This window comes from Podarcis tiliguerta (assembly GCF_965153285.1).
Source record: "Podarcis tiliguerta genome assembly, chromosome: W".
In the NCBI taxonomy this organism is placed as follows: Eukaryota; Metazoa; Chordata; class Lepidosauria; order Squamata; family Lacertidae; genus Podarcis; species Podarcis tiliguerta.
This window is the reverse complement of record NC_139552.1, coordinates 4211859-4237326: the sequence shown is the minus strand read 5'-3', so window position 1 is coordinate 4237326 and position 25468 is coordinate 4211859. Positions and strand designations below refer to the sequence as shown.

At 44.6% G+C, this 25468-nt stretch overlaps 2 protein-coding genes across 2 annotated transcripts in view; one reads left to right on the top strand and one right to left on the bottom strand.

Annotated features, from left to right (window-relative positions):
- Nucleotides 1-25468, bottom strand: part of LOC310668784 (uncharacterized protein) — a gene marked incomplete at its 3' end in the record, with an annotated part of 816304 nt that overhangs the window by 758899 nt on the left and 31937 nt on the right. The window lies entirely within an intron of this gene.
- Nucleotides 13963-15156, top strand: LOC310668912 (E3 ubiquitin-protein ligase RNF4-like; the record flags this gene model as incomplete). The annotated part of the gene is made up of 1 exon (XM_083422235.1): nt 13963-15156. One exon carries the CDS (start codon nt 13963-13965, stop codon nt 14743-14745), a length of 783 nt encoding a protein of 260 aa, XP_083278361.1. The 3' UTR covers nt 14746-15156.

The window sequence follows — 25468 nt, the reverse complement described above, 5'->3', positions numbered from 1 at the left end:
GTTATATCAAATTATCCTAAACCCCCAGGACTTCTGTCACAAGAAGAGCGTAAAGCCCATCTATTGAACTTTTTAAAGATCTATATGCCGGGTATACTTATCAACCCTACTGGAATATCTATACTTTAACGGATTCCTTGCCAGAGCGGTGGTCTTATTCTATGAGGGGAGACTGGCAAAACTAGTGTACAAATGTAGAGAACATCTGGAGACGAGTGGTATAAGAATCTCAAGGTACTTTAAGAATGAAGCACCTCCAATTCCACTTATCCCCCATATTGTAAATTTGCCAAAAACTCAACATGAGATTGATCAACACGTTCTAATTGATATAAACTCTGCGGAGGACATCTCCAAACATCCTACTGGTCTGGTTGCCAAGGACTCTCAAAGGTTGGACTTCCTTGGGCCCAGGTATGCGGAGAATCAGGGAATCGACCTCGATAGCTTTGATAATAACTTACTCCACTCCTATAGCGTCCTTCCGCAAGAAGTTCAGAAAGAAATACTCCATAAAATTGATACCCTTTACTTCTGCCTGACAAAAGTGACGGAGGAACAGCTGAGATTACCTAAACAAAATATGCTTGATAGAGACTGTGGTTCAGATTCTGTCCCATGCTTATACCACCAAGAATTGGACCTGTGGGTTGGGAAGGCACCCACCCCTACCAGCCAACTGGTTGTTGCTGAGATGAATCCACTCCTCCATACTCTGGAGACGGAAATCCCATCACCAGACCCACCTATCATGCACCCCATCTCTGAGGCAAATATGATTACAACATCTGCCTGGGACAAAATGAGGGAACTCAACGAATCTGAATTAGGCTCTCCATGTAAAGTGCCCCATATGGGTCCACTTACTTGTAATTTTATTAACCCACTCGCTTCTAACGTGTGCAAGTTGAATAAATCCATAGATACCATCGAACCGGTAACAGAATCAGCTGAACCAGACCAACAAATGAGAGACGACTCCACTTTACTTTTAGCCCCGAAGAATGATCTGGTTGAAGACCCGACAGGTCGTATTAACAAAATTATTCAAACAACTAATGATCACTCAACTAGTGACACGATACCCGTTGACTTAATTTCGCTCTCTCTAAGTAATACCCCCCTAATTCTACCATCTGGCTCTGAAAAGTCGACTATCTTAGGCCAAACATCTGCCTTTAGCGAGACGAGTGGCAAGACTTTACAGCCAAACCACCCCAATAAATCTAAACAGTTGGGATGTATAGCACGATTGCCACCTTCTCAAAGGAAAATTACTGATTTTTTTGAAGCTGAAACTCCCCCAAAGTTAGAATCCCATTCCCACATGACCTGACTACCTAACGACCAACCCAGCCACCCTTCGATGTCATTTTTATGCTGGAATATTGCGGGATGGAGGGGGAAGAAATATGATCCAGACTTCTTAAAATTTGTTAATTTATTCCAAGTAATTCTCCTACAAGAAACTTAGGAAGAGGAGGTGATTGACATAAATGGATACGATACCATTTTGCTTCCAGCTAGCCCCTCTCTCAAAGGTGGACGCCCTAGGGGAGGTTTGGTAATAGCCATTTCCCTCAAATTGCAAGCAAAACTTACACTTGTCAAATCTTCCTCTCCTTACGCGATTACAGGATTGATTTCAGGAGGGAAATTTGAATTACTGGTAACAAATGTTTATTTCCCCCCTGGGGGGCAGGTAGTGGACCTCCATTCCAAATGGGAAACACTTGAAGAACATCTAACTCACTGTTATATTAAGTTCCCAAACATTTCAGCAGTCATGGGAGGTGATTTTAATGCTCGTACAGCTGCAAACTGGGAAGCACTAGGCAAGGCCAAATGGTGGGTCATACCTGATCACCAGAACTTGGATTTCTCCCCCCATATACAGAGAAAATCGAAAGATAATAGGGTTAACGAAGCGGGAACCCTTCTTTATCAGCTGATTTTGCTTCTGAATTTGATAATTTTAAATGGAAATTGTCCCCCGGATATTCCGGGTGAGTTTACTCATTTGAGCACACTTACAAATAGTGTTCTCGATTATTTTATTGTTTCCAGAGATTTATTCCCAAAATTCTCTTATTTTAAAATAGAAAACGTCCAAATGAGCGACCATCTCCCCTTGAGTGCCAAGCTTTCCCTTGACTGGCAGCCTATCAAGTCTAGACACTCCATATATATGGGAATAAATACTGCAGAACAAGTGAGAGCAATAAAATGGTCAGTAACTCAAGCCCCAAAATATATGGAATTCTTCCAACAAGAGAAAATTCAAACTCATGTTGTTTTAGATTCAGATCTGTATGGACATGAACAAATCATTAATTCATTCTCTTTGCTTACAGAAGATCTTATGTCCTTCTTTACAGTACCAGCCATCCAAGTAAATCGGGCCCATTTTAAGACCGGTGCCCCCTGGTTTAACTTAAAATGCAAACAAGCTAGACGACATCTCTGTGCCATTTACAATGAATATAAATCTTCTGGTTCCTTAGTATTACCTAGGAAATACCAACAAGCAAAAACAGCATATAAGCAAGGCCAGAGAATGGCTAAGCAAGAGTGGCAACAAAATCACTGGCAGGCGCTAATAGTCGCCTCTAATTCAGGTACCTCACGGCAATTTTGGCAATTGGTTAATAGAAGATCAAGGAGATATCCCTTAACAATAATTCCTGCCCCGGTCTGGGAATCCTTTTTAAGGAATTATTTTGCATCACCAGATTCCAATACCAACGCTCCTGATGGTGTATTTGACCATCTCCCTGTTACGATATTGAAGCAATGATGCTGCAAGCTGATTGCTTGGAAAAGTCATGTGATGTTGGGAGTGTCTGTGGGAAACAGACAGCACCGGAATTAGCTCAGAGTGTAATATGAGCTGCACAGGAAGTGTTTGTTCAGTCGTCTGCTGGAGTTTGAAGAGAGCAGACATGATTTTTGTAACACTGCAGAGACAGAAATAAAGCCATGTAAATACGTTTCTGTCTTATCTCTTTCCCCTGCCGGGGGGGGGGGCAGGAAAGAGTGGTGTGTTCTTCTCACGCTGAGAAGGATCGCCTATCGCGACCTCTGCCTGGTCCCTGCCGGGAGAGCAGACCGGGAGGTCAACAGGAGACCATGCCGGGTGCCTGGGAGAGTTGCCAGTTTCTCCTGATAAAGGCTTGGAATCCAACATCTGGTAGCACGGAGCCGATGGTTTTGATCCATGAAAGCAGCGAGAGAGGTTGGTGGATCGTAACTTCATCCTCTGCAAGGAGATAAAGGAAGATATGGTAGCGGGCGGATGGAAGCTGCAAGACCGGCAGAGCACCGGAGGAATCATTTTTGCTGATAAGCTAACGAGCAACGGAACCCCAAGGTATGCTGATTTTATGGGCTAAAAGGGTGAACGCAGATCGAAGCTTCTCTGGTTCACAAGAGCTGTTTTTTGGATTAAAAACGGCACTGAGAGAGAGCCACATACTTCGCATTATTGGGATAGATAAGAAGCTTGTTGTTCAAGCTTGGAATGTCCAGTTGCTAAGCAACGAGACGTCAATCTTTTCAGCTACTTCGGAGATAGTTAGCTTGAAAAGGAAGTGGAAATTCACTAGCCAACGGAAGAGGCTGGGACTGGAAAAACACTGGTAAACATCCAGCGTTTGTTTTGACTTATCTCACTGCTCTTGGAGGGACTTTCTAGAGCTGCCAGGTGCCAATAGACTCTTGGATTTTACAGGCTCGATAGTGAGAGCTGAGGCTTGGATTCAAAATGGATACCAAGAAGGGGGGAGGCTTACCTTACCCACCTCCACTGTCTAATGACAATTATGCCTCATGGTCTATAAAGATGAAAGCCCTGCTACAGAATCAGAGGATTTTTGGGGTGATTGAAAACCCCATCCCTCCTGCACCAACGCCAGGTTGGAATTCACAGAATGTGAGAGCCAGGACGGCCATAATTCTGTGTGTCTCAGATGATCAGCTCGTGCATGTTCAGGATTTGGAACACGCGCGTGAGATTTGGGAAACGCTGCGTAGAATACATCAAAGAGATGCTGGTTCTTCAGCGTTGCTGCATTTTGAAAAGCTGACCAATCTGAGGCTAGCGCCTGATGGAGATGTGCAAGCGCATTTGACAGAGATGAAATTCTTACGCCAGCAGATGGCGCAACGCAATTTCCCTCTACAGGAAGAGATATTCTGCTTCATGATTATTAACAGCCTTAATCGGACTTATAAAACCGTTGCAAGTCAGCTTGGTTCTCTACCAGCGGCCGATCTAACGGTGGAGAGAATCTGTTCAGTCGTTCTGAATGAAAGAGACAGACTTGCTGTAATAGATGTCAAAGACAGGGGGAGAGAAGCTCGGAGTTCTGACACCCCCACTGCTATTGCAAGTGAAGAACAGGCTGTTGCTTTGAACGTTGTCCGTTGTTTCAATTGTGGACAGACTGGGCATCTTCAGCGGAACTGTAAGAAGCCACGTCAACAGAAAGGAGCTAAGGGGAGCTCTGCAAAGCCTGAGGCGTCAGGCAAAAGTCGTACCAAGTCCCAGATGAAACCTGCAAAAGCATTGCTGTCAACAAAAGCCGAATTTTCAATGGAGAACGCTTTTGTTATTGACACAGGTTGCACGCAACACATGACGTCGCGCCGAGGACTGTTTTCCACGTTTAAGAAGCAAAGCTTCACTGTGAAACAGGCCAATGGCCAGGAGCTGAAAGCGATCGGGTTTGGGACTGTGTATCTTAAAAGTCTGAACTTGACTATAAACAATGTGTATTTGGTTCCTGATTTAAAGTACAGTCTGCTGAGTGTTTCGCAGATCACCAAGAAAGGACTGATTTTGTCCTATGATGAAGAAAGCTGCAAAATCTTCAAAGATGGAGAGCTGTATCTTTCTGCCAGAGAGAAAGATGGACTGTATTTGTTGACTTTTGATGAAAGTGATTGCATAAATTGTAATGCATCTGAATCTAACATGATCTCTCTTGCAGGTACGACGAATAACGTCCAGGAGACGAAGAGAGAAACCAAAGCTTTTCAGCGAGTGTATGCTGATGTGATTGGTCCTCTAGCACCGTCTAGAGGCAATGCAAGATTTTATCTTGTGTGTGTGGATTATTTCTCTCATTATGTGTGGATATTCATGTTACACAAACCACAAGAAGCCTTAGAAAGGTTTAAAGAGTTTTGTGAGAAGGTTAAGAATATTCATGATGCTAACATTGATTGTCTTTTCACAGATGAGAAGCCAGTTTTTCTTTTACAGGATTTTCAGGATTTCCTGGATAAGAAAGGAATAAGGCACAAGATTGCTGTTTCAGCAGATGCATGGAACAAAAGTGTCTGTGTGCAAGTGAACAAAGAATTGCAAAATGGGATGAAGGCGCAATTGCTGAGTTCACATTTGCCACATGAGTATTGGGCGGAATCTCTATCATGTTATTGTTACTGTTGGGTGAGAAAGGTTTCCAAAGGTATGGAATGTTCTCCTTTTGAGAAGTTGTTCCACAGAAAACCTTCTGTCGCGCATTTTAAGGTTTTTGGATCTCAAATCAGAACGGAAACTCCAGATGGAGTGAAGAATGCCAGAGGCATTTTTGTGGGTTATGAAAAAGGTCTCTACAGAGTAATTTTGTCTGAATCTGGTCAGGTGATTCTCACAAAATTTCTAGAGAGTGCTCCTGAACAGGAGAGAGAAATTGTTCACACATTTCCCACTGAGGACAGTTCAGATGATGATGATGATTTTACTGATTACAGTGGTACTGAGAGTGACAGTGATAGCTCAAAGAGCTCAGTTGACACAGTCATTGAGAGGAAATCTCACACAATGGCTAGACCTTCACAGGTGAAGGATGAACCACTGTTTACTATAGGAACTGGTTCTCCAAAGAGTCCTGAGACTGAACCAGTGAGCAGAGAGGATCAGCACCTTTTACGCAGGTCCGAGAGAGTTACAAAGGGTGTACCACCCAAGAGGTATTCAAAAGAGTTTGCTAACTCAGCTGTAGCATGTGTTACTATTGTTGACAACTCAAGACCGGTTAAAGCTGTGTCTAAGTCAGAGACAGAGACACAACAGGGAGTTGCTAAGCGTAACACTACATTCCCTAGCCAAGGAAATGCAGATGCACTCATTCCTTGGAAGTCAGACAACCAGAGAGGTACACTGGGGAAACCAGTGGCGGGTAGTTCCAAGGGTGGAACTGAAACAACAGGGGAGTGTTATATGTATAACAACTGTTTGTTTTCTTCTCTGGATCACGCTTTGCTCGCAGCACACATTGAATCAAATGGGGGAGTATGTTACGATATTGAAGCAATGATGCTGCAAGCTGATTGCTTGGAAAAGTCATGTGATGTTGGGAGTGTCTGTGGGAAACAGACAGCACCGGAATTAGCTCAGAGTGTAATATGAGCTGCACAGGAAGTGTTTGTTCAGTCGTCTGCTGGAGTTTGAAGAGAGCAGACATGATTTTTGTAACACTGCAGAGACAGAAATAAAGCCATGTAAATACGTTTCTGTCTTATCTCTTTCCCCTGCCGGGGGGGGGGCAGGAAAGAGTGGTGTGTTCTTCTCACGCTGAGAAGGATCGCCTATCGCGACCTCTGCCTGGTCCCTGCCGGGAGAGCAGACCGGGAGGTCAACAGGAGACCATGCCGGGTGCCTGGGAGAGTTGCCAGTTTCTCCTGATAAAGGCTTGGAATCCAACACTCCCCATCTGGCCTCCTATTGACCCCGATGAAATCTTGAATTTAATCTCTAAACTTAAAATCGGCAAAGCCCCTGGGCCAGATTTGGTTCCGGCGGAAGCCATAAAACTACATTCTGACTGGTGGGCAAAAATCCTGGCTGTTACTTTCGATGCTATTAATGCAACTGGAAGAGTACCAAAAATATGGAAGGACGCTATTATAATTCCAATATATAAAAAAGGCTCCCCAGACGATCCGGAGAATTATAGGAATATTAGTTTATTGTCAATAGTTGGGAAGATATACACACGTTTTCTGCTGAATAGACTTACCCACTGGGCTGAAGAAAAGAAACTGACAGGCCCCGAGCAAGCAGGATTCAGATCGAACCAGTCAACTACGGACCATGTTTTAGTCCTGCACCATCTAGCCCGGAAATACTCCTCTTCAAACCGAGGCCAACTTTGTGCGGCTTTTATCAACCTTAAGGCGGCATTTGACAGCATCCCCAGAAGGTTACTCTGGGAAAAGTTTGCCCGATGGGGAATTGATAGAAGACTTTTATGGTTAATAATCCAGCTGCATGAGGGGTCGGCTGCTAGGGTGAGAATAACCCCAGCCGGCGATCTCACTAACTCTGTGCCCATCAACAGAGGAGTCCGGCAAGGATGTATTCTAGCTCCTTTTCTTTTCAATTTATTCATTAGTGACATGAGGATTCCATTGGCTGAATCCCAGGAAATCACCCATGCCCCCCACCTCGCAAACTATCGCTGCCCACTATTACTCTATGCTGATGATGCTGTGATCTTATCCTTCTCAAGAATTGGCCTCAGGAGAGCACTAAAATTCTTTGTTTCGTATTGTAAAACAAATTCACTCACTATAAATCAATCTAAATCAAAAGTACTAATCTTCTCAAAAAGTCGGAAATCCTATAAGTGGCAATTAGATGGAAAACCTATTGAACAGGTCTATAAATTTCAATACCTGGGAGTTTTTCTCCAATACAATCTGGGTTGGAAGGCCCATATTGCACATATCTTAAACAAGGCCAAGGCCCTATCCTTTGCACTTTTGCGCTTTTTCTTTTCGGACGGGGCTCTTCATGTTCCATCTGCCCTGAAAGTATTCAAGGCTAAAGTAATTGCAACATTGGCATATGCTGTTCCTTTATGGGGTAAACCTGATGCCCTTGGAGGTAATTCAAAATCAATTTCTAAGATGACTGCTAAAACTTCCTCAGTGCGTTAGTAACACAGCTATTCACTTAGAATTAAAAACTACATCTTTAGAAAATACTCTTTGGAGGCGCAGCCTTTGCTACTGGTTGTCCTTAAGGCATAGGCTCCCGAATCTGTATTTGATCCAATGCCTCTGGAGAGATAATTTTCCCGTCCTAGGGGCAAAAGAGATCCATTCTAAAGTAGTGACCTATGGATTGTCTCCATCAGAATTATTGGAATTGGACCTAGTCACAGCAAAAAAAAACCTCACTCAAAAACTTGAGGAGATTGACCTACAACAAAACATCATTTTAGGCAGTGGCACTTGCTCACCATTAAATTTTGGCATAGTGCCCTCACAGCAGATACCATCTTATTTGACTTCTTTGTCTGTAGCGGCCCACAGATATGCCTTTATTAAGGCAAGATTTAACACCTTTCCTTCCAATGTCCTGAATAATAGATTTTCCAATGGTCAGATCTCAGCGGTGTTTGTATGTGATAATAGATCTACAGAATCTTTACAACATATACTATTCTGTTGTCCACTACATTCAGTTTCTCGGATCAGATTTTTGTCCCCTTTATTATTGGAAATCCCAGGTGACTCTGTGGAAACACAGCTAATGCATTTATTGCAAGATTCTGAGCCAAGTGGGTCCCTTTCTGTTGCCAGATTTCTGATAACAGTATTAGCCTATAAAAGGAAAAATGGATTACTCTATGACTATTGGTTATTGATTTTGCCTAAATAATATTGATTTATACTGATAATTTGATATTTTAAGCGCTATATTGTTCTTATTTTAATGGAATTTAGAAATTTATGGTCTGAGATGTACTTGATTTTAACGTAATTTAATTTATTAATTTTATCTTGTTATACCTGTGCTGCTGTATGATGTATTGAATATGGGCCTATGGCCGTAATAAACTATCTATCTATCTATCTATCTATCTATTATAAAATATTGAAAGATTGGTTAATTCAACCGTTGGCAGATGTGTGTAATAAGATTCTAAGAGGGGACAAAGCTCCCGAAACCTGGAAAGATGCATTTATCACTCTGATTCCAAAAACAGATCAAGATAGATCCAATGTAAAAAATTATAGACCAATCTCATTACTTAATGTGGATTATAAAATCTTCGCAAACATTTTGGCCAATAGATTAAAAAAGGTTCTCTCAAATTATATACATAAGGACCAGGCAGGATTTCTGCCTGGGAGACATATGAAAGATAACATTAGAAATATAATTGATATAATAGAAAGGCTGGAAGCGAAAAGAAATTGTAAAGCAATGTTAATGTTTATTGATGCTGAAAAGGCCTTTGATAATGTTTCTTGGTTATTTATGATGAAAAATCTAGAAAGAATTGAGGTTGGCCAGGAATTTTTAAATGGTATTAATGTGATCTATTTTGAACAAAAAGCAAAAATCATAGTTGTTAATGTGGTCTCAGAGGAAATCAGAATTGAGAAAGGAACCAGGCAAGGGTGCCCGCTTTCCCCTCTGCTATTTATTTCTGTTCTGGAGGTTTTGTTAAACATGTTGAGGAAAGAGAAGGAGGTTAAAGGCATTGTAGTGGGATCCAAGCAATATAAATTAAAAGCCTTTGCTGATGATTTGGTTTTAACTTTACAAGATCCAGAAACCAGTGCAGTCAAAGCACTGGAGCTGATTCAAGAGTTTGGGCAGGTAACAAGATTTAAATTAAACAAGAGCAAAACCAAAGTTTTAGAAAAAAACTTAGATAATGAGGAAAGAAAAAACCTTTTTTGAAAGGACAGGCCTTGTTTCGGTGAAAAAAGTTAAATATTTGGGTGTGAATTTATCGGTAAAGAATCTGAATCTTTACATAGATAACTATGAAAAATTATGGAATGAAATCAAGAGAGATCTTGAGGTATGGTCAAATCTAAAACTCTCATTGATGGGCCGAATATCGGTGATTAAGATGAATGTATTGCTGAAGATGTTCCCCCTTGCAGATCCAGGATGGGATCCCGATAGAGACAAAGCTACTTTAAGCACTATCAGCAAGAGGTGCTGAAGGCTATAAAGGGGGCTGCCCAAAAACCCACTAATATTTCCAAAGTATCTGAAGGCTGAAGAATCGCCCTCTGAGTTTCTCGAATGTTTAATGGAGGTGTACAGGATTTATACCCCCTTTGACCCAGAAGCCCCAGCAAATCGGCAAACGGTCAATGCAGCCTTTGTGGCCCAAAGTGCTCCAGATATCAGGAAAAAGCTGCAGAAGAAAGAGGGATTTGAGGGAATGAATCTTGAACAACTTATGACCATCGGCTGGGTGAGGACTGCAGGGCCTGCTCCCTTCCAGGGCCTTCTCCAACTGGCCCAGGGGGCGTGGCCCAGGCCCTCTCTCCCGGCTATAAAGGGACTCCTGCTGCGGGGAAGCCTCGAACCATCGGCTGGGTGAGGACTGCAGGGCCTGCTCCCTTCCAGGGCCTTCTCCAACTGGCCCAGGGGGCGTGGCCCAGGCCCTCTCTCCCGGCTATAAAGGGACTCCTGCTGCGGGGAAGCCTCGGACCATCGGCTGAGTGAGGACTGCAGGGCCTGCTCCCTTCCAGGGCCTTTTCCAACTGGCCCAGGGGGCGTGGCCCAGGCCCTTATTTGGAACAAACTTTTGGGGAAGTGTTCTGCCATTGCTTCCCTGTTCCAGGTGGTTAATGTGCTTTAAAATGTCTTCAAGCAGTCGGTGGCAATTTAAATTTTTTATACCTTTTTTTCTCTTTTCCTTTGTTGGGGGTGATTGGGTGGGATGGATAGTTGGTTGGGGATTAATTTTAGTATAATTGTTCTGTTCCTTTTTGTTGTTGTTGTTTTATTGGTTCTGTATAGTTTGTGTTTTGTTTTTAAGGGGCGGGATCAGGGCTGCCTGGGAGTGGCTCCCCAGCCAACACGATGGGTGGGACAAGTTCCACAGGGGGGAAAGCACTGGGACATCCGATCTCGGTGATCATGGGCAGGAGGCAGAGTTACGCTAAGACCAGACCATGTCATTACCGAGGAGGCAGGTTTAGTCGTTGTTTGAAGACTATCCCTGCCTCCGGGTCTGGCCTTGACCGGATGGATACTGGAATCAACAGGGGAAACCCACATGACCTGAAAGTGTTGCTGTGCAATGCCAGGTCAATGATGAATAAAACTACTGCCATCCACGACTTGATTGTGGATGGAGGATTTGACCTGGCATGTGTGACAGAGACCTGGTTGGAGGAAGCAGATGGGCCTGTCCTTGCCGCTGCTTGCCCACCAGGTTTCTCTTACGCACTTGAGTCTCCTGCTGCTGTTTTCCGCAGATGCAACAGAGGCAGTGAAGAAGGTCTTCTTCGCCTTCGCTATCGCCACTTGGTAAGCTCGACATTGAGCTCTAACCCATGTCCAGTCAGATTTGGAATGAGTTACCCGCCACCAGTGCTCTAGCCGTATCAGCGATTGTTTCATTGCCCTCAGATCCGTGGGAAACCGGGCTCCATGCAATCGGAGAGGGCGCTTCGGAGCCAAACAGTCAATAGCCCTGGTTAACTCCACATTCCAGCGGGCCACCAGAGAATCAGCTGAAAGGCCATCAACATGGAATAAAACATCCCCTACCACTCTCTGGAAACCATTTGGATCCATTAAGTGGCGGGGGCGGACCATCCAATTGGTACTTGCTTCACTTGCACATCTCCGGTCAAAAGAATTGGGTGGGAGGTGGTGCTGGGAAAGGCCCTTCCTCTTTCTGAGAGCTGCTGCTGGTCTGCATAGACAATATTGGGTTGAACAGAGAAGGAACCCAACCTGGTATGAGGCAGATTCTTTCTTGTCACATACTGGGGCACATATAGGAATTTGCAGGCAACCTTGCACATACTTTTAGATGTGCACAGTTGGGGTTGGGATATATTTTTGGGCTAGAGGGGCCTGATCCAGAAAGAATGAAAGCACCTTTGAGCCCCTTTTCTGATGGAGATACAAGGAAAATGGTGTGGACAGCAGTCTACCCAACAGTCCCTGCACCTCTTCACAGCATGTCAGCAAATGAGTGCAAAAGCACTGGTGTTACCCACATTTGTCACAGGTAATTTTCCATATCAAGTCAGCCAATTTTCTTAATATTCTCATGATGTAAGTCATGCGGTTCCTTGGTCAGTCATTCAGACAATCAAAAAACAATACTCTGTGGATTCACCACCAGTACTGCCTAGCTTGCAAGATTTGTATGTGCAAGGCTTGGGTGTCAGGGTCGATTTGATTTAAATCAAATCAATTTAAATCACAATTTAAATCACTAGTCAGTAAGACTTGATTTAAATCTTTTTTTTCTTTTTACCGAAAGTCTCATACTTGCTGGTATAATCTTAATATTTACAACCAGATGAAGGCTTCATTTCTGGAATAATAAATTTCCAGAGTAGTTTTTACCGTTATATCAAAAATTACTGATTTGGTTCTACTCTTAAGAAATACACTGACAGATAATGATTAAATTATTGTGAGGTTTAATAAGTTAACTGTTTATATTTGGACAACTTTTCTGCTTTACATTATTGGAAGGAGAAAAATAATCATTTCCTTAATAACAATTTAAATAGTTTATTTAACTAAAACAATAAAATTATAGCATATGTATCCATGTTTGTTAACTGATGTGGTTAAACGTTTTTCTTTGTTAAAAAAACCCCCAAAATTAGACTGAGTTTTAGCACACATGAAAAACTTAAAACAAATACTTATTTCCTGATGAATAGCCTTTGGACTATAGGTAAAGGTAAAGGGACCCCTGACCATTAGGTCCAGTCGTGACCGACTCTGGGGTTGTGACGCTCATCTCGCTTTACTGGTCGAAGGAGCCGGCGTACAGCTTCCGGGTCATGTGGTCAGCATGACTAAGCCGCTTCTGACAAACCAGAGCAGCGCACGGAAACACTGTTTACCTTCCCACTGGAGCGGTACCTATTTATCTACTTGCACTTTGACGTGCTTTCGAACTGCTAGGTTGGCAGGAGCAGGGACCAAGCAATGGGAGCTCACGCCGTTGCGGGGATTTGAACCGCCAACCTTCTGATCGGCAAGTCCTAGGCTCTGTGGTTTAACCCACAGCGCCACCCGTATCCCGTAACTTAAATAGAAAACTATCTTTAGAAAGGTATTTCCTCAAAAGCATTTTATTTTAAAAATCCAATTTAAATAAAAAAAATTGATTTAAATTTAAAAAAAGATTTTTTTTAATTAAAAAAATCATTGATTTTTATCCACCCTGTTGGGTGTACACATTGAATGTGTCAAACCTGAAAAATACCTCTTGCAAGAACAGCCATAGGAGGTGCGCTCTAGTAGAGGCAACTCCAATGAATTTCATTTAATATTTCCCATCATCCTCAGCTTGGCTATGTGCCCTGGTTCTTCTTGAATAAGAGGCATTCATCAGTCTTTCATGAATTCTTCCCTTCTCCTTATCAGACTCTTGTATAAAGAGGACTGTCAAGGTAGGGAAAGATACTCCACCTCGTAATAGTCCTAATTGTTTTAGCTAATCTCTTGGCTGAAAGATAGAAAATTAATATTTGTGTGCCTGCTTCTTAGCCTAATCATGTTTCTTCCCACTTTAATGCAGTTCTGTAGAGTAACACTAAAGACACCCTAACTCAGGCTTCCTCAAACTCGGCCCTTCAGATGTTTTGAGACTACAATTCCCATCATCCCTGACCACTGGTCCTGCTAGCTAGGGATCATGGGAGTTGTAGGCCAAAAACATCTGGAGGGCCGAGGTTGAGGAAGCCTGCCCTAACTCCTCGAGATGTTGAACTTGCTCCCAGCTTCAGAGTACCTGGTATAAAAGAGACAACTCTAAAAAAGTCACAGTGCTCCAAAGTGTCACCAGTTGCATCAAGTTGCTTTAGAGAGAGCATTCATGATCATCCTTATCACATTACAGAATTGCTTGGCGACTAAGCAGGGAGCAGCACACGGAGATAAGGGGGGAAGCAAGTACTCTGCAGCCTGTGCCTCTCCCATCCCTGTGCATCATGAGTTCAACAAGTACAAAATGTAATGCAACCCAGCACAGCAACAGCAAGAGGGGCAGTCGCAACACCTCCGCAAGACCTCCTCATACTCTGGGCAAGATGATGGTGGGAACTGCTTCTGAACCCTGTATCTCCTCCTCCTCCGTGCCATCCACTTCCTCCCTGGCCTTACCTTTATTACAAACTGCCCTTACTGGCTCCCCTCCTGTTGCAGGGCTGAGTTTTATGGAACAAACTACTCCTTTCGGTGTTAGCAAAGGACCTGAGCACCAGGCGGTTCAGAGAAAGTATTGTGGATGCAAGACTCGCTCTGTGCAAACCTGTAATCAAAGGAAAATAGCTGCTGCAGCTGCACAAGTAGAACCACGCAGCCTTAATGATAGAAGTATTGATGTGGAAGTAGTTGACCTCACTTGCGAAACTTCAGAATCTATGGTTGTTGATCTTACGCAAGACGATTCTGTTGTGCTTATTGGAGAGAGTGGGCAGCAGCCCAATAGAGAGTTTAGACGTCAACCATTGTCTGACAGCCTCATATTTAGTGGTGATGGTGATAGCAGACACACACAGAGTGGTGCTCTTGCCACTAGAAAGCTCCCCAGAGAAGTGGGAAGGAGGGAATTTGCAAGATCCTCAGGCACTTTGAGTTGCCAAACTTGCATAGACAGCTTTGCAGAGATTGTGCAAAGCGGACGGCTTATAGTGTCAACAACATGTGGCCACATCTTCTGTAGTCAGTGCCTCAGCAATTTTCTTAGGCATGCTAACTTTTGCCCAATTTGAAGGAGGAAACTCACTCCAAAGGAGTATCATCCACTTTATATGTGAAGACATGGGTGTTCCTGAACACAGTCCAATGTGGCTTTCATAAACATGAGTGAACTCCAAAGAACACACAAAGTATATATGACTTAAATATGACAGTTAGCAATTTCACTTTTTTCCAGTTGGCCTCCTTATAGTCCAGTTGTACTGTTTGAGCTTCATTTTGCGTTAAGGTTTTTGCAGCTCACATTTTTTTGAGGTCTGTAGAAGTTTGAAGAACAGCTTGGAGCATATGTCTGCTGTTGCCACATTGCTTTGTGCAGATATCTCATTTCTGTTCTAGTTCTGTTGCTGCTTTGAGAAAAGACTAATGTCTAGTGAACTCATTTATTCAAGACTAGGCTAGTCATAGTCATCTATGATAATACAACCTGCAGCTTCTTTTTGCAATTTGCCTTGTAAAAAAACAAAGCCAACCACTCACCGATGGAAGTCTGTTCCACATCTACTTGTTTTCTAGTGGCAAACACCTCTTTCTGTTGATGTAGCCCTAATAAAGACCAAGGTTTGAAATGAAATGAATATATGAAATTCTTTAATTTGCTGCCATTGGCCCATATCGAAAACAGTACATCAAAATTTATCCATAAGCAATACAATTTAAACAGTTCCAAGTTAAAACACCCATATAAAACCAATTTTACTTCAGTTAAGTAAACACTGTACACAATAAGCTCCCTCTATGTAAACCACAATTCAAATCCATCAGATTTTGGGGGTATGCGTCTTAGTTCTGGCACTTATTGATGGTTCTTAAGTTTAGCTAAGCTGTCAGAGTCATACAGTGATCCATTTCTCCTCTTTTGAAATAAAACATTAATCAGGTATCTAGCGACAGCAAGGGATCTACTTGTATCTTTGTCGTTTAATAAGTATATTATTTGGGCTTCCTGAGGTCCGTCAGCAATTCTCGATAAATATGGGGCCAGAAACTTGGACCGTGAGGCCGAATGTAATGGACAACAGAAGATTATATGATATAACGATTCTATAGATCCACTTTTACAGTCACAGAGGAGTGAGATCTGTCCGTTGGAGAGTCTGTTACCCAACACATTTGATGGGAAAGCATTGAATCTAGCCTTTATAAAGGCGTACCTGTGCGTCACCACAGATAAGGTAGTTAAATAAGATGGGAGTTTCGTTGGTGGTGTTAAACCAAGGTTTATCGGTGAACAGGTGCCACCACCTGTCGCAATATTAAATTGTAAATCCATCTCCTCTAATTTGTGAGTTATAGTTCTCTTGGCAGAAATTAAATCCAATTTTAATAGTTCAGATGGAGATAGTCCTAGGGACACAAGTTTCCCATGTATTATTTTTGCCCAGGGGCTAGGGAAGTCATCTCTCCAGAGACACTGTATCAAGTGGAGATTTGGAAGTTTATGCCATAATGCCAACCAGTAACAGAGGATGCATTTCCATAATGTAGTTTCTAGAGATGTAACATTTAGTTCCAGTCGTATAGCAGTATTGCTTACACACCTGGGTAATTTTAGCAACCTTCTTAGAAGCTGGTTTTGGATTACCTCCAAATGGATTAGATTAACAAAAGACCCCCATAATGGGATTGCATATGCTATTGTTGCAGTCACCTTTGCCTTGAAAACTTTTAATACTGATGGAATATGGAAAGCCCCATCTGAAAAGAAAAAACGCAGTAGTGCAAAGGAAAGGGCTTTAGCTCTGTTTAATAGATATGCAAGATGGACCTTCCAGCCCATGTTGTGTTGGAGAAGGACTCCCAAGTACTGAAATTTAAAGACTTGGTCAATAGCTTTTCCGTCTATTCTCCAATTATAGGTTTTTCGACTCTTGGTGAAAATTAGGACTTTGGACTTAACATGGTTAATTGTAAGAAAATTTGATTTGCAGTAAACATCAAAATTTTTTAATGCCCTCCTAAGGCCGACTCTCGAGAAGGATAGGATCACTGCGTTGTCTGCGTAGAGTAGAAGGGGGCAACGATATTGGGCAAGACGGGGGGCGTGGATCGTTTCTTGAGAATCTATCAGAGGCGCCCTCATATCACTTATAAATAGATTAAAACGGGTCGGAGCAAGGATACATCCTTGACGAACACCTCTATTGATAGTTACTGAATTTGAGAGGTCGCCGGCCGGAGTGATTCTCACCCTCGCGGCCGATCCGTCATGCAATTTAGTTATTAGCCACAGAAGTCTTTTGTCTATTCCCCATCGGGCCAACTTTCCCCAAAGTAATCCTCTGGGGACGCTGTCAAAAGCGGCCTTTAAATCAATAAAGGCCGCACAAAGTTGGCCTCTATTTGGGGAGGAATATTTCCGGGCAAGGTGGTATAAAACTAAGACATGATCAACCGCTGACTGATTCAGTCTAAAACCAGCCTGTTCAGGCCCAATCATGTTGTTCTCTTCGGCCCACTTAATAAGCTTAGTTAACAAGAACCGTGCATATATTTTCCCAATTACTGACAATAAACTGATATTCCTGTAATTTCCCGGATCTTCTGTCGAGCCCTTTTTATGAATTGGAACAATAATCGCATCCTTCCATATTCTTGGTACCTTCCCACTGTTGTTTACGGCATCAAAAGTAGCGGCCAGGATTTTCGCCCACCAGTCTGCATGAAGTTTTATAGCTTCCGCCGGGACTAGGTCAGGACCGGGGGCTTTTCCAATTTTAAGATTAGAAATGAGTCCGTGGATTTCTTCCGGGTCAGTGGGTGGCCAAAGAGGGAGCTGCTCATAGAATCCATCGCTTGTATTAATATTAAGGTCTGGTAAGGCAAAATAGTTCCTTAGAAAGGATTCCCAAACTGGGGCAGCAATAACTGTTAAGGGGTATCTTTTAGATTTTCTGTTAACCAACAGCCAGAATTTTCGGGAATTACGGGTACTTGAGGCAGCTATAAGTGCTTGCCAGCGGTTCAGTTGCCATTCCTGTTTGGCCTTTTTTTGCACATATTTGTAAGCTGATTTTGCCTGATAGTACTCCTTGGGAAGCGTAATCGCCCCTGAGGATTTGTAATCATTATAAATAGCACAAAGATGTTGTTTGGCTTGTTTGCAATTACGGTTAAACCACGGTGCACCTATCTTGGAGTGGGCCCAATTTGCCTGATGGGTTGGGACAGTAAAGAATGACGTGAGTTCATTCAACAGATTGGCAAATAGATTAATAGTTTGATCGTGTTCATATGAGGTTAGGCCAAGGGCTGAATAAGTTTGTATGATCTCCTGCTGAAAGAATTCAGAATATTTTTGAACCTGCGTTACAGACCACTTTATACCCTTCACTCGTAATGCCGTATTAATACCCTCTACCGGGTTTTCTGTGTTAGTATCTAATTGAGTTGGATGACTGTGCTCATCCCCATGCCAGTCCAGGTCAAACGTAGCAAGTGGAAGGTGGTCACTGAACTGAATATTGTCAATCTTAAAAGAGAGAGCTTTCAAAATCAGGTCACTCGAGGCTAAAAGGTAATCTAGTACACTGTTTGATTTTATGCCTAGGTGGGTATACTCCCCCGGTATATCAGGAGGGCAGCAACCATTCAGGGGTACTAGGTTTAAGCGAATAGCCATTTGGTAAAGAAGTACTCCAGCCTCGTTTACTTTAGAGTCTTTTGAGGCTCTCCCTAAGGCATGTCTCAAATCATAGTTGTCGAGGCATGGAGCAGTCCACCATTTAGCTTTAATTAAATCAGCCCAATTTGCTGCTATACGTGCGTTGAAATCACCACCAATTAAGGATTGGCTATTGGAATATTTGACTCGGCATGATACTAAATGATCTTCTAATATTTCCCATCTATCATGCAGTTCAAGGGACGAACCCCCTGGCGGGAGGTAGACATTGGAGATTAGCAGTGATACTTTCCCCCCCGACATCAACCCGGATAAAGCATAAGGGGGAGCAGTCAAAACTAATGAAAATTTGAAATGCAACTTCAGTGAGATACCAATTACTAGGCCACCTTTCGGCCGTCCTCCTTTCTGGGAGGAGCAAGCTGGAAGGGATAGTAGGTCAAAACCGTTTATGGCAATTTCACCCTCCTCCCAAGTTTCTTGCAATAGAATGATATGAAACGAGTTGATATACGACTGGAATTCTGGGTCACATTTTTTCTTACGCCAGCCAGCGATGTTCCAACAGAGGATCGATATTGGTGGTTTTCTGGATTGTCCGGCTAACCGTCATTTAAATTATTGTGGGGGGCTCTTATGTGGCAAGGACGCTCCCTTAAAGAAGTCCGTTATTTTCCTTTGCTGAAAATTGTCGTCCTGGTGTGGTGAGTCTTTTGCTCTGGTGCGAGCCTGTTGTGGCACGATCAAATCGCGAGGGCCAAAATTTTTGGGGGGCAGAAGAGAGTTAGCATCCTGGTGAGTAGAGATAATATTTGGCGTTTTTAGCTGTCGGGCCCAACTAGGCTCTGAAGAGGCTCCTGCCAAGTCCGCTGGAGCCGTCCTCTTTGGGGATCTAACCGATACACTTGTGATCATTTGATTTATATGTCCTGCTGGGTCTTCAGACCACTCTGTGGTGACTCTCGACACTGTAGTGTCTTCCTCACGTAATTGTTGGCTTTTTGATGGACAGGAATGCGCTGGAGAAGCCTGACTTGGAGTGGCCACTACTGTCTCAGGTCGTGGATGATCTTCGTTGTATGTTGATTCCAAGTCCGGCATGGAGGGGTGAAGGGGCGACGATTTATCCAGGGGGGTGTTATCTTGAGTTCCATTCTTTGATCGGTTAATCACGGAGGGAACAGATAAGTCTATTAGAAGCAGGGATGAGTTACCAGTGTGAGGGGGAGGAGAAGAGTCTGCCTCCAGCAGTGAGACCTTCCCATCCGATGCAGAAGGCACCTTATATGCTGGGTATTGGGGAGTTGTTGTTTCCAGCTCCGTATGGCATGGCACCGCTAAATTAGAGTGGGTATTATTCGTAGGAACTCTGTTGCAGGCGATACTTAGGAGCTGAAGTTTAAGTAAGTCCAGCCTATTTATAATTTCTTGTTGTTCCATCGCTGGTAACTCTGCAAAGGAGGCGATAAGCTCTCTTTCCTCCTGGGGTGTCAAAGAGTTACTGGCACAATCGTAGTGTTTAGTTGTAGGAGTGGAGGTACTATGGGACTGGCCCAGGCATGGGGTGTACAGCTCAGCCCTCTTTTGTGGTTCAGGACGGGGAGGTTGTACCGTCTCCTTGGTTAATCCCTCCGATAAGAGGGGTCTAATTATGGAACCCATGAAAACTCTTGTTGGAAAAATGCCAAGACTATTCAAAAACACTTTTTGCTTAATAATAAGAGAGGGGATTTTTGCAGAGTGGAAAGCCAGCATCATTCTCTGATATCTGTTCTGGCGGGTTAAGGGAAGCACAGCACAAAGATCTATTTGTGATGTCTCGAGTTTTAGAAGCCATCTGAGGTGCTCTTTAGTCCCATGTAGCGTTGCCCAACTTGGGTCCCTTTCCCGGAAGGTTAGGGAAATCTTCCTTGGATGTAGGGTCAGGGATTGGTGATTCAGTGAAGGGTTGAGATTGTATTTGCATTTCTTCATACGATCAGTGTTTGGTGGCGCTTTCTGCCGGCACAATGGAACATCTACTGCCCCATCTTGGGCTGTCTGTACCGGCTGGTCATCCAGTTTTTGCTGAAGGCTATACAGCTGAGAGGATAGGCCGTCAATTTTCTTGAATATACAGTTTAGAGTTCTAATTATTAGATGGAGTTGCTCGCATCCTGTGCAGTCCGCAGATTCGGCTACCAACACCTCCTTCGGATAGAGACCATCCCCATTTGTGTTACCATTAGCGTTTCCAATTTGTAGCGTCTCAGGGTCCTCATCTTTTGATGTTGTTTCAAGGGCAGTTAGAGGATCGAAATGATTTTGAATTGCTATTGAGTAAGTACATTCCTCGGGGCCTCTCCCTCCTTTAAGTGAACCCTTCCTTGATTGCTTAGGCCTCGGAGAGGATAATGCCTCGTCAGAGACTCTTGGGCGTTTTCCATGGCCCATAAATCAATTTTGCAGGGGAGAGGATTTATGCCCAGGAGAACCTTTCACTTATCTCTCCCAGTTAGGGAGGCGGCGGCGAGTCCGGGGCGTCGGAGCAACCCAGATAAAACAAAGCTAACACAAGTGGAGAGATATTAAAAGACAGCCAGCACAGCCAGCAGATCATTAAAACTCTCGGATAAAAACAAGGGAGGATAAAAACCGCTTAAAACCACTTAAAACTTTGATAAGGGTAAGCGAAATTACTTAATAACTACCTTCATCGCCATGTTGGACTCCGCCCTCTATATAAATTATATATATTATAAAACACTGTGGCTCATTTCTAACGCTGCATGTATAAATGATTTATTACAAATAACTCTTGGTGGTCTGAGTCTTCTCTTTAAGAGAATACAGCCATCATGTTAGATCTGAACAGCTTTTCCTGTCCAGGCATATGCTTATGGAGCAATTCATAATGGAGTCCGTACCTGTCAGATGGCAAAGGTGGTTGCTCACGAGTAACCAGGCAGGTCTCTGACCTGTCTTTTACAGGTTTTATTTAGGTGCAAACTATTTACAGTGCAGAACCCCAAAGTTCATGTTTGCCTCAATTGCTAGCAGAATCCGGGAGTGCTTGTTTCCTGGACCTCCCCCAGCATAAAAGTATCGTTATGCCCAGCCTTTTCCTTCCCTCTTTGCGCTTTCGACTTCTGCGCAGGGTGGGCGACGGAAGGCGCGTGCTTCCCTCCTGGCCGGCTTTGTCAGGAGTGGTGCTGAGGCTCCCACCAGCATCCTCTGGTCCTTTCACCTCTTCCCCACTGGAGGTGGGGTTTTCCTCATCACCAGAAGAGGAACTACTTCGCAAGATTTTTGGAGGCTCTCTGTAACACAACTGCCCCTCTGTTTCCTGCCTCTGTTCTGATGGCAGTTTCCTGACAGTACCAATGTTGCCACTTGGGGCAGAATCAAATCGATATGAGCTAAGCCATTTATGTGAAACACTTCTCAAATGGTTGGAAGAGGATAAAAGAATTATCTCCTTTTCATAAATGCTTTGCTGTGGGGAAGCTGCATCCATAGGGCCATGTTTCAAGGAACAAGCATGTAAGACTTGAACCTTGCATGATAAAGTCAACTTGAGTTGCAGCATCTCACTTTCTCAGCCCTGTTACGTATTCATAGTAGAACTATGAATGGCTTGACATGTTAAACTTTTAGCTGCTGCTGTACTAATAGGTCTAATTACTTTAAAAAGTTTTATGTTTATAACTTTCAAATTAAAGACTTTCTCTTAAATGTATAAAAAATTCCTTCCAGTAGCACCTTAGAGACCAACTTTGTTATTGGTATGAGCTTTCGTGTGCATGCACACTTCTTCAGATACATGATGTCAGGGAACTGCCATCGGCAGGACAGGAGGTGCAAAGGCTCTCTGAGGTAGAGAGAGACGTTACACCTGAAGAGGGAACCAGTAGGGGGCGAATAGGAACGTCAAGGGAAGGAGAGTCGGAGGAATGGCTCAGAGACGCTTCCAGCGAAAACAGTGGGGAGGTCTCAGGACCTCCTATAGGGACACCCGTTCCTCGCCGGAAACTGTCACGCAGAGAGTCCAGAAGACGTGTTTCCGTTAAGGAGCTTTTATGTTGGAAACGTTTCCGAAAGCAACCACTTTCGGATTCTGCTAGCGATTGACGCAGCCATGCTGGAGGGGCTCCGTCACAGGCAGAGGTTTGAGAACCTGTTCAAACTCTGAGGGACTTGCAGTTTACGCACAAGCAGCTCTTCATCCCATCACAGCAATCCGAAAGTCACCGAAAGCTAGCTTGTGCCAGGGAGAGGCATCATGAGCGAACCAGCCGGAACCGGAGGAGCAGGAGCAGCTGGAGGAGGTCCTAGCCTGGAGGAAAGGTACAGGACGTTGGAAATCCAGCTTGCCTTGCAGACGGCGAGGCTGGAGGAGAGGAGGGCTCAGGATGCAGAAAGGGGGAAGGAGAAAGCCACCCCGCTCCCCAGAAAGATGCCAGGATTGGTGCAGAAATTTGGGGGGGACCCCAGAAACTATCATGCCTTTAGGACAGAGATGCAATACGCTCTCAATCTGCAATTTGATGACTTCCCTGATGAGGAATCACGAGTGGCTTTTGTAATTAGCCATCTCGAATCAGGGGCGAAGGACTGGGTTAGACCCTTGATGGCAGCCAATAATGAGATCCTAAAGGACACAAGGAAGTTTTTTCGTGCCATGGACCTGATGTTTTCCAGCGACATTGAGCAGGGAGGGGTGCGAAGGCAGTTAATGGCTTGCAAACAGGGGAACCGGACTGTCCGTGAGTACTGGACTGAGTTCACTATGTTGATTCATAGATTGGGGTGGGACTTGTCTGCGGAGCCCATTCAGATGCTTTTCGAAGAAGGGCTCTCTTCGTCCTTAAAAGATGAACTTTCCCGGACCCCCAGAGCGGAGTCTATGGACCAGCTGACTAAATCCGCGCTGGCCATAGGAGCGCGCCAAGAAGCGAGGGCTTTGGAGAAGCGGGAGGGGAAAGGAGAACGTTGGAGGGAGCTCCGCATTCCAGACATTCCAGAGCAGCCTTTCCCGCCGGCAGAGCCGATGGAAGTTGGAACAGCGCGGGCGCGCGCAGTTTCAAACCTCAGTGAAGGGCGGAAGAAGGAGGGAAAGAGCGCCAAGAAATGTTATCTCTGCCAACAGCCAGGACACTTTGCCAGAGTCTGTCCACGGAGAAAGGAATGGCAAGGCATGGCAGGAGCTGTTGGGGGAGAGGAGGAGGAAAGCAAGGAGCAAGTAAAAGCCAACGCCTGGCCGCCGTCGGGGCACAGCAGCCAGGCCCAAAACCAGTGAAAGTGCCCTCACCAGAACCTCCCAGACCTGCTCTAGTGATAGAGGTGTTGCTAGAGCTGCCAAACGGACACCCCCTACAGGTCAAGGCCCTTCTGGATTCAGGCAGCTCCTGTAATTTCATGAGTAAGGAGTTCGCAGCTGAGCACCAGATACAAACCCTCCCCTTAAGTAAACCCCTGCAGGTGACCACGATTGATGGCAGAGAGCTGTTGGGAGGAGAAGTGAACCAACAGACAGTCCCCATGATAATGAGGGTGGCAAGGCACACCGAGAGGATAGCGTTTAATGTGGCCACCTTGGGAGGAGCTCCCATCATTTTGGGGATGAGCTGGCTGGCACTACACGATCCTCTAGTGGGCTGGCATCAGAGGGTGGTCTCCTTTGGGTCAGCGCATTGCCTAGAACACTGCAAGCAGGGGAAGGATCCAGGGGAAGCCAGGCTCACCCTAGCTGGGATGGAGGTAATGAACAAAGGGGAGGTGCCTCCGCAATATGCAGATCTGAGCAACGTATTTAGCGAAAGGGAAGCGGATAAACTGCCGCCGCATAGACCCTTTGACTGTCAAATCAACCTACTCCCTGGGGCTCAACTCCCAGTGGGCAAGCTGTACGCCATGTCAGACAGGGAGATGCAGGAGCTGAGGGAGTTCATTGACAAAAACCTGAAGCGAGGTTTCATCAGAGAGTCCCGAGCGGTGGGGGGCAGCCCAGTGTTTTTTGTGGACAAAAAAAACACAGATAAGCCGAGACTTGTAGTGGACTTCAGGGCGCTAAATGCCGTGTCGGAACCCCTGGCTTTTCCTATACCCCGAATTGATGACATTCTGACCAGGGTGAGGAAGGGGAAGATTTTTACAAAACTGGACCTGCGGGGGGCGTACAATCTGATACGCATAAGGAAGGGGGATGAATGGAAGACCACCATGTTCACCCCTTTGGGAGCATTTGAATACCTCGTAATGCCCTTCGGTCTCCAAGCCGGCTCCGCATGTTTTCAAAGTTTTATCAACCACGTCTTGGGACCTTTGCTCTACAAGAATTGTGTGGCCTTTTTGGATGACGTGTTGGTGTATTCGGAAGATGAAGAGCAGCATGTGAGGGACGTGAGAGAAGTGTTGGGCCGGCTGCAAGCCAATCAGCTGTGGGTGAAACTGGAGAAGTGCCAGTTTCATGCCAAGGAGGTGGAATTCCTGGGGTACCGCTTGTCAGACAAAGGATTGGCCATGGATCCAGGCAAGGTCCAGGCGGTGCTGGAATGGAAGACACCGAAGACCAAGAAGGATGTGCAAAGATTCCTGGGGTTTGGGAACTTTTATCGGAAGTTCATCAAGAACTTTGCACACTTGACGGCGCCCATCACCGACTGCCTCAGTAGCAAGAAGAAATTTGTTTGGACGGCGGAGGCGGAGCGAGCTTTTGAAGAACTGAAAAGGGCTTTCGCCTCGGAAGAACAATTTCTGCATGTGGACCTACAGAAGCCCATGAGAGTGGAAACAGACGCGTCAGACCGAGCGGTAGGGGCGGTACTTCTTCAGCCGGGAAGAAATACGTCGGAGTGGAGACCGTGTGCCTTCTTCTCGAGGAAGCTGAATAAGTCCGAGCGGAACTACACGGTGTATGACAGGGAACTACTCGCCATTCACGAAGCGTTCCGGAGGTGGAGACATTTATTGATTGGGGCACAACACAAGGTGCAAGTGTGCACCGACCACAAGAATTTGGAGTATTGGAGAACAGCTCGAGTACTCAACCAACGACAAGTGAGATGGGCACAGGAATTTTCCAAATTCCACTTCGAGATTTGTTATGTACCAGGCCCAGAGAACGTCAGGGC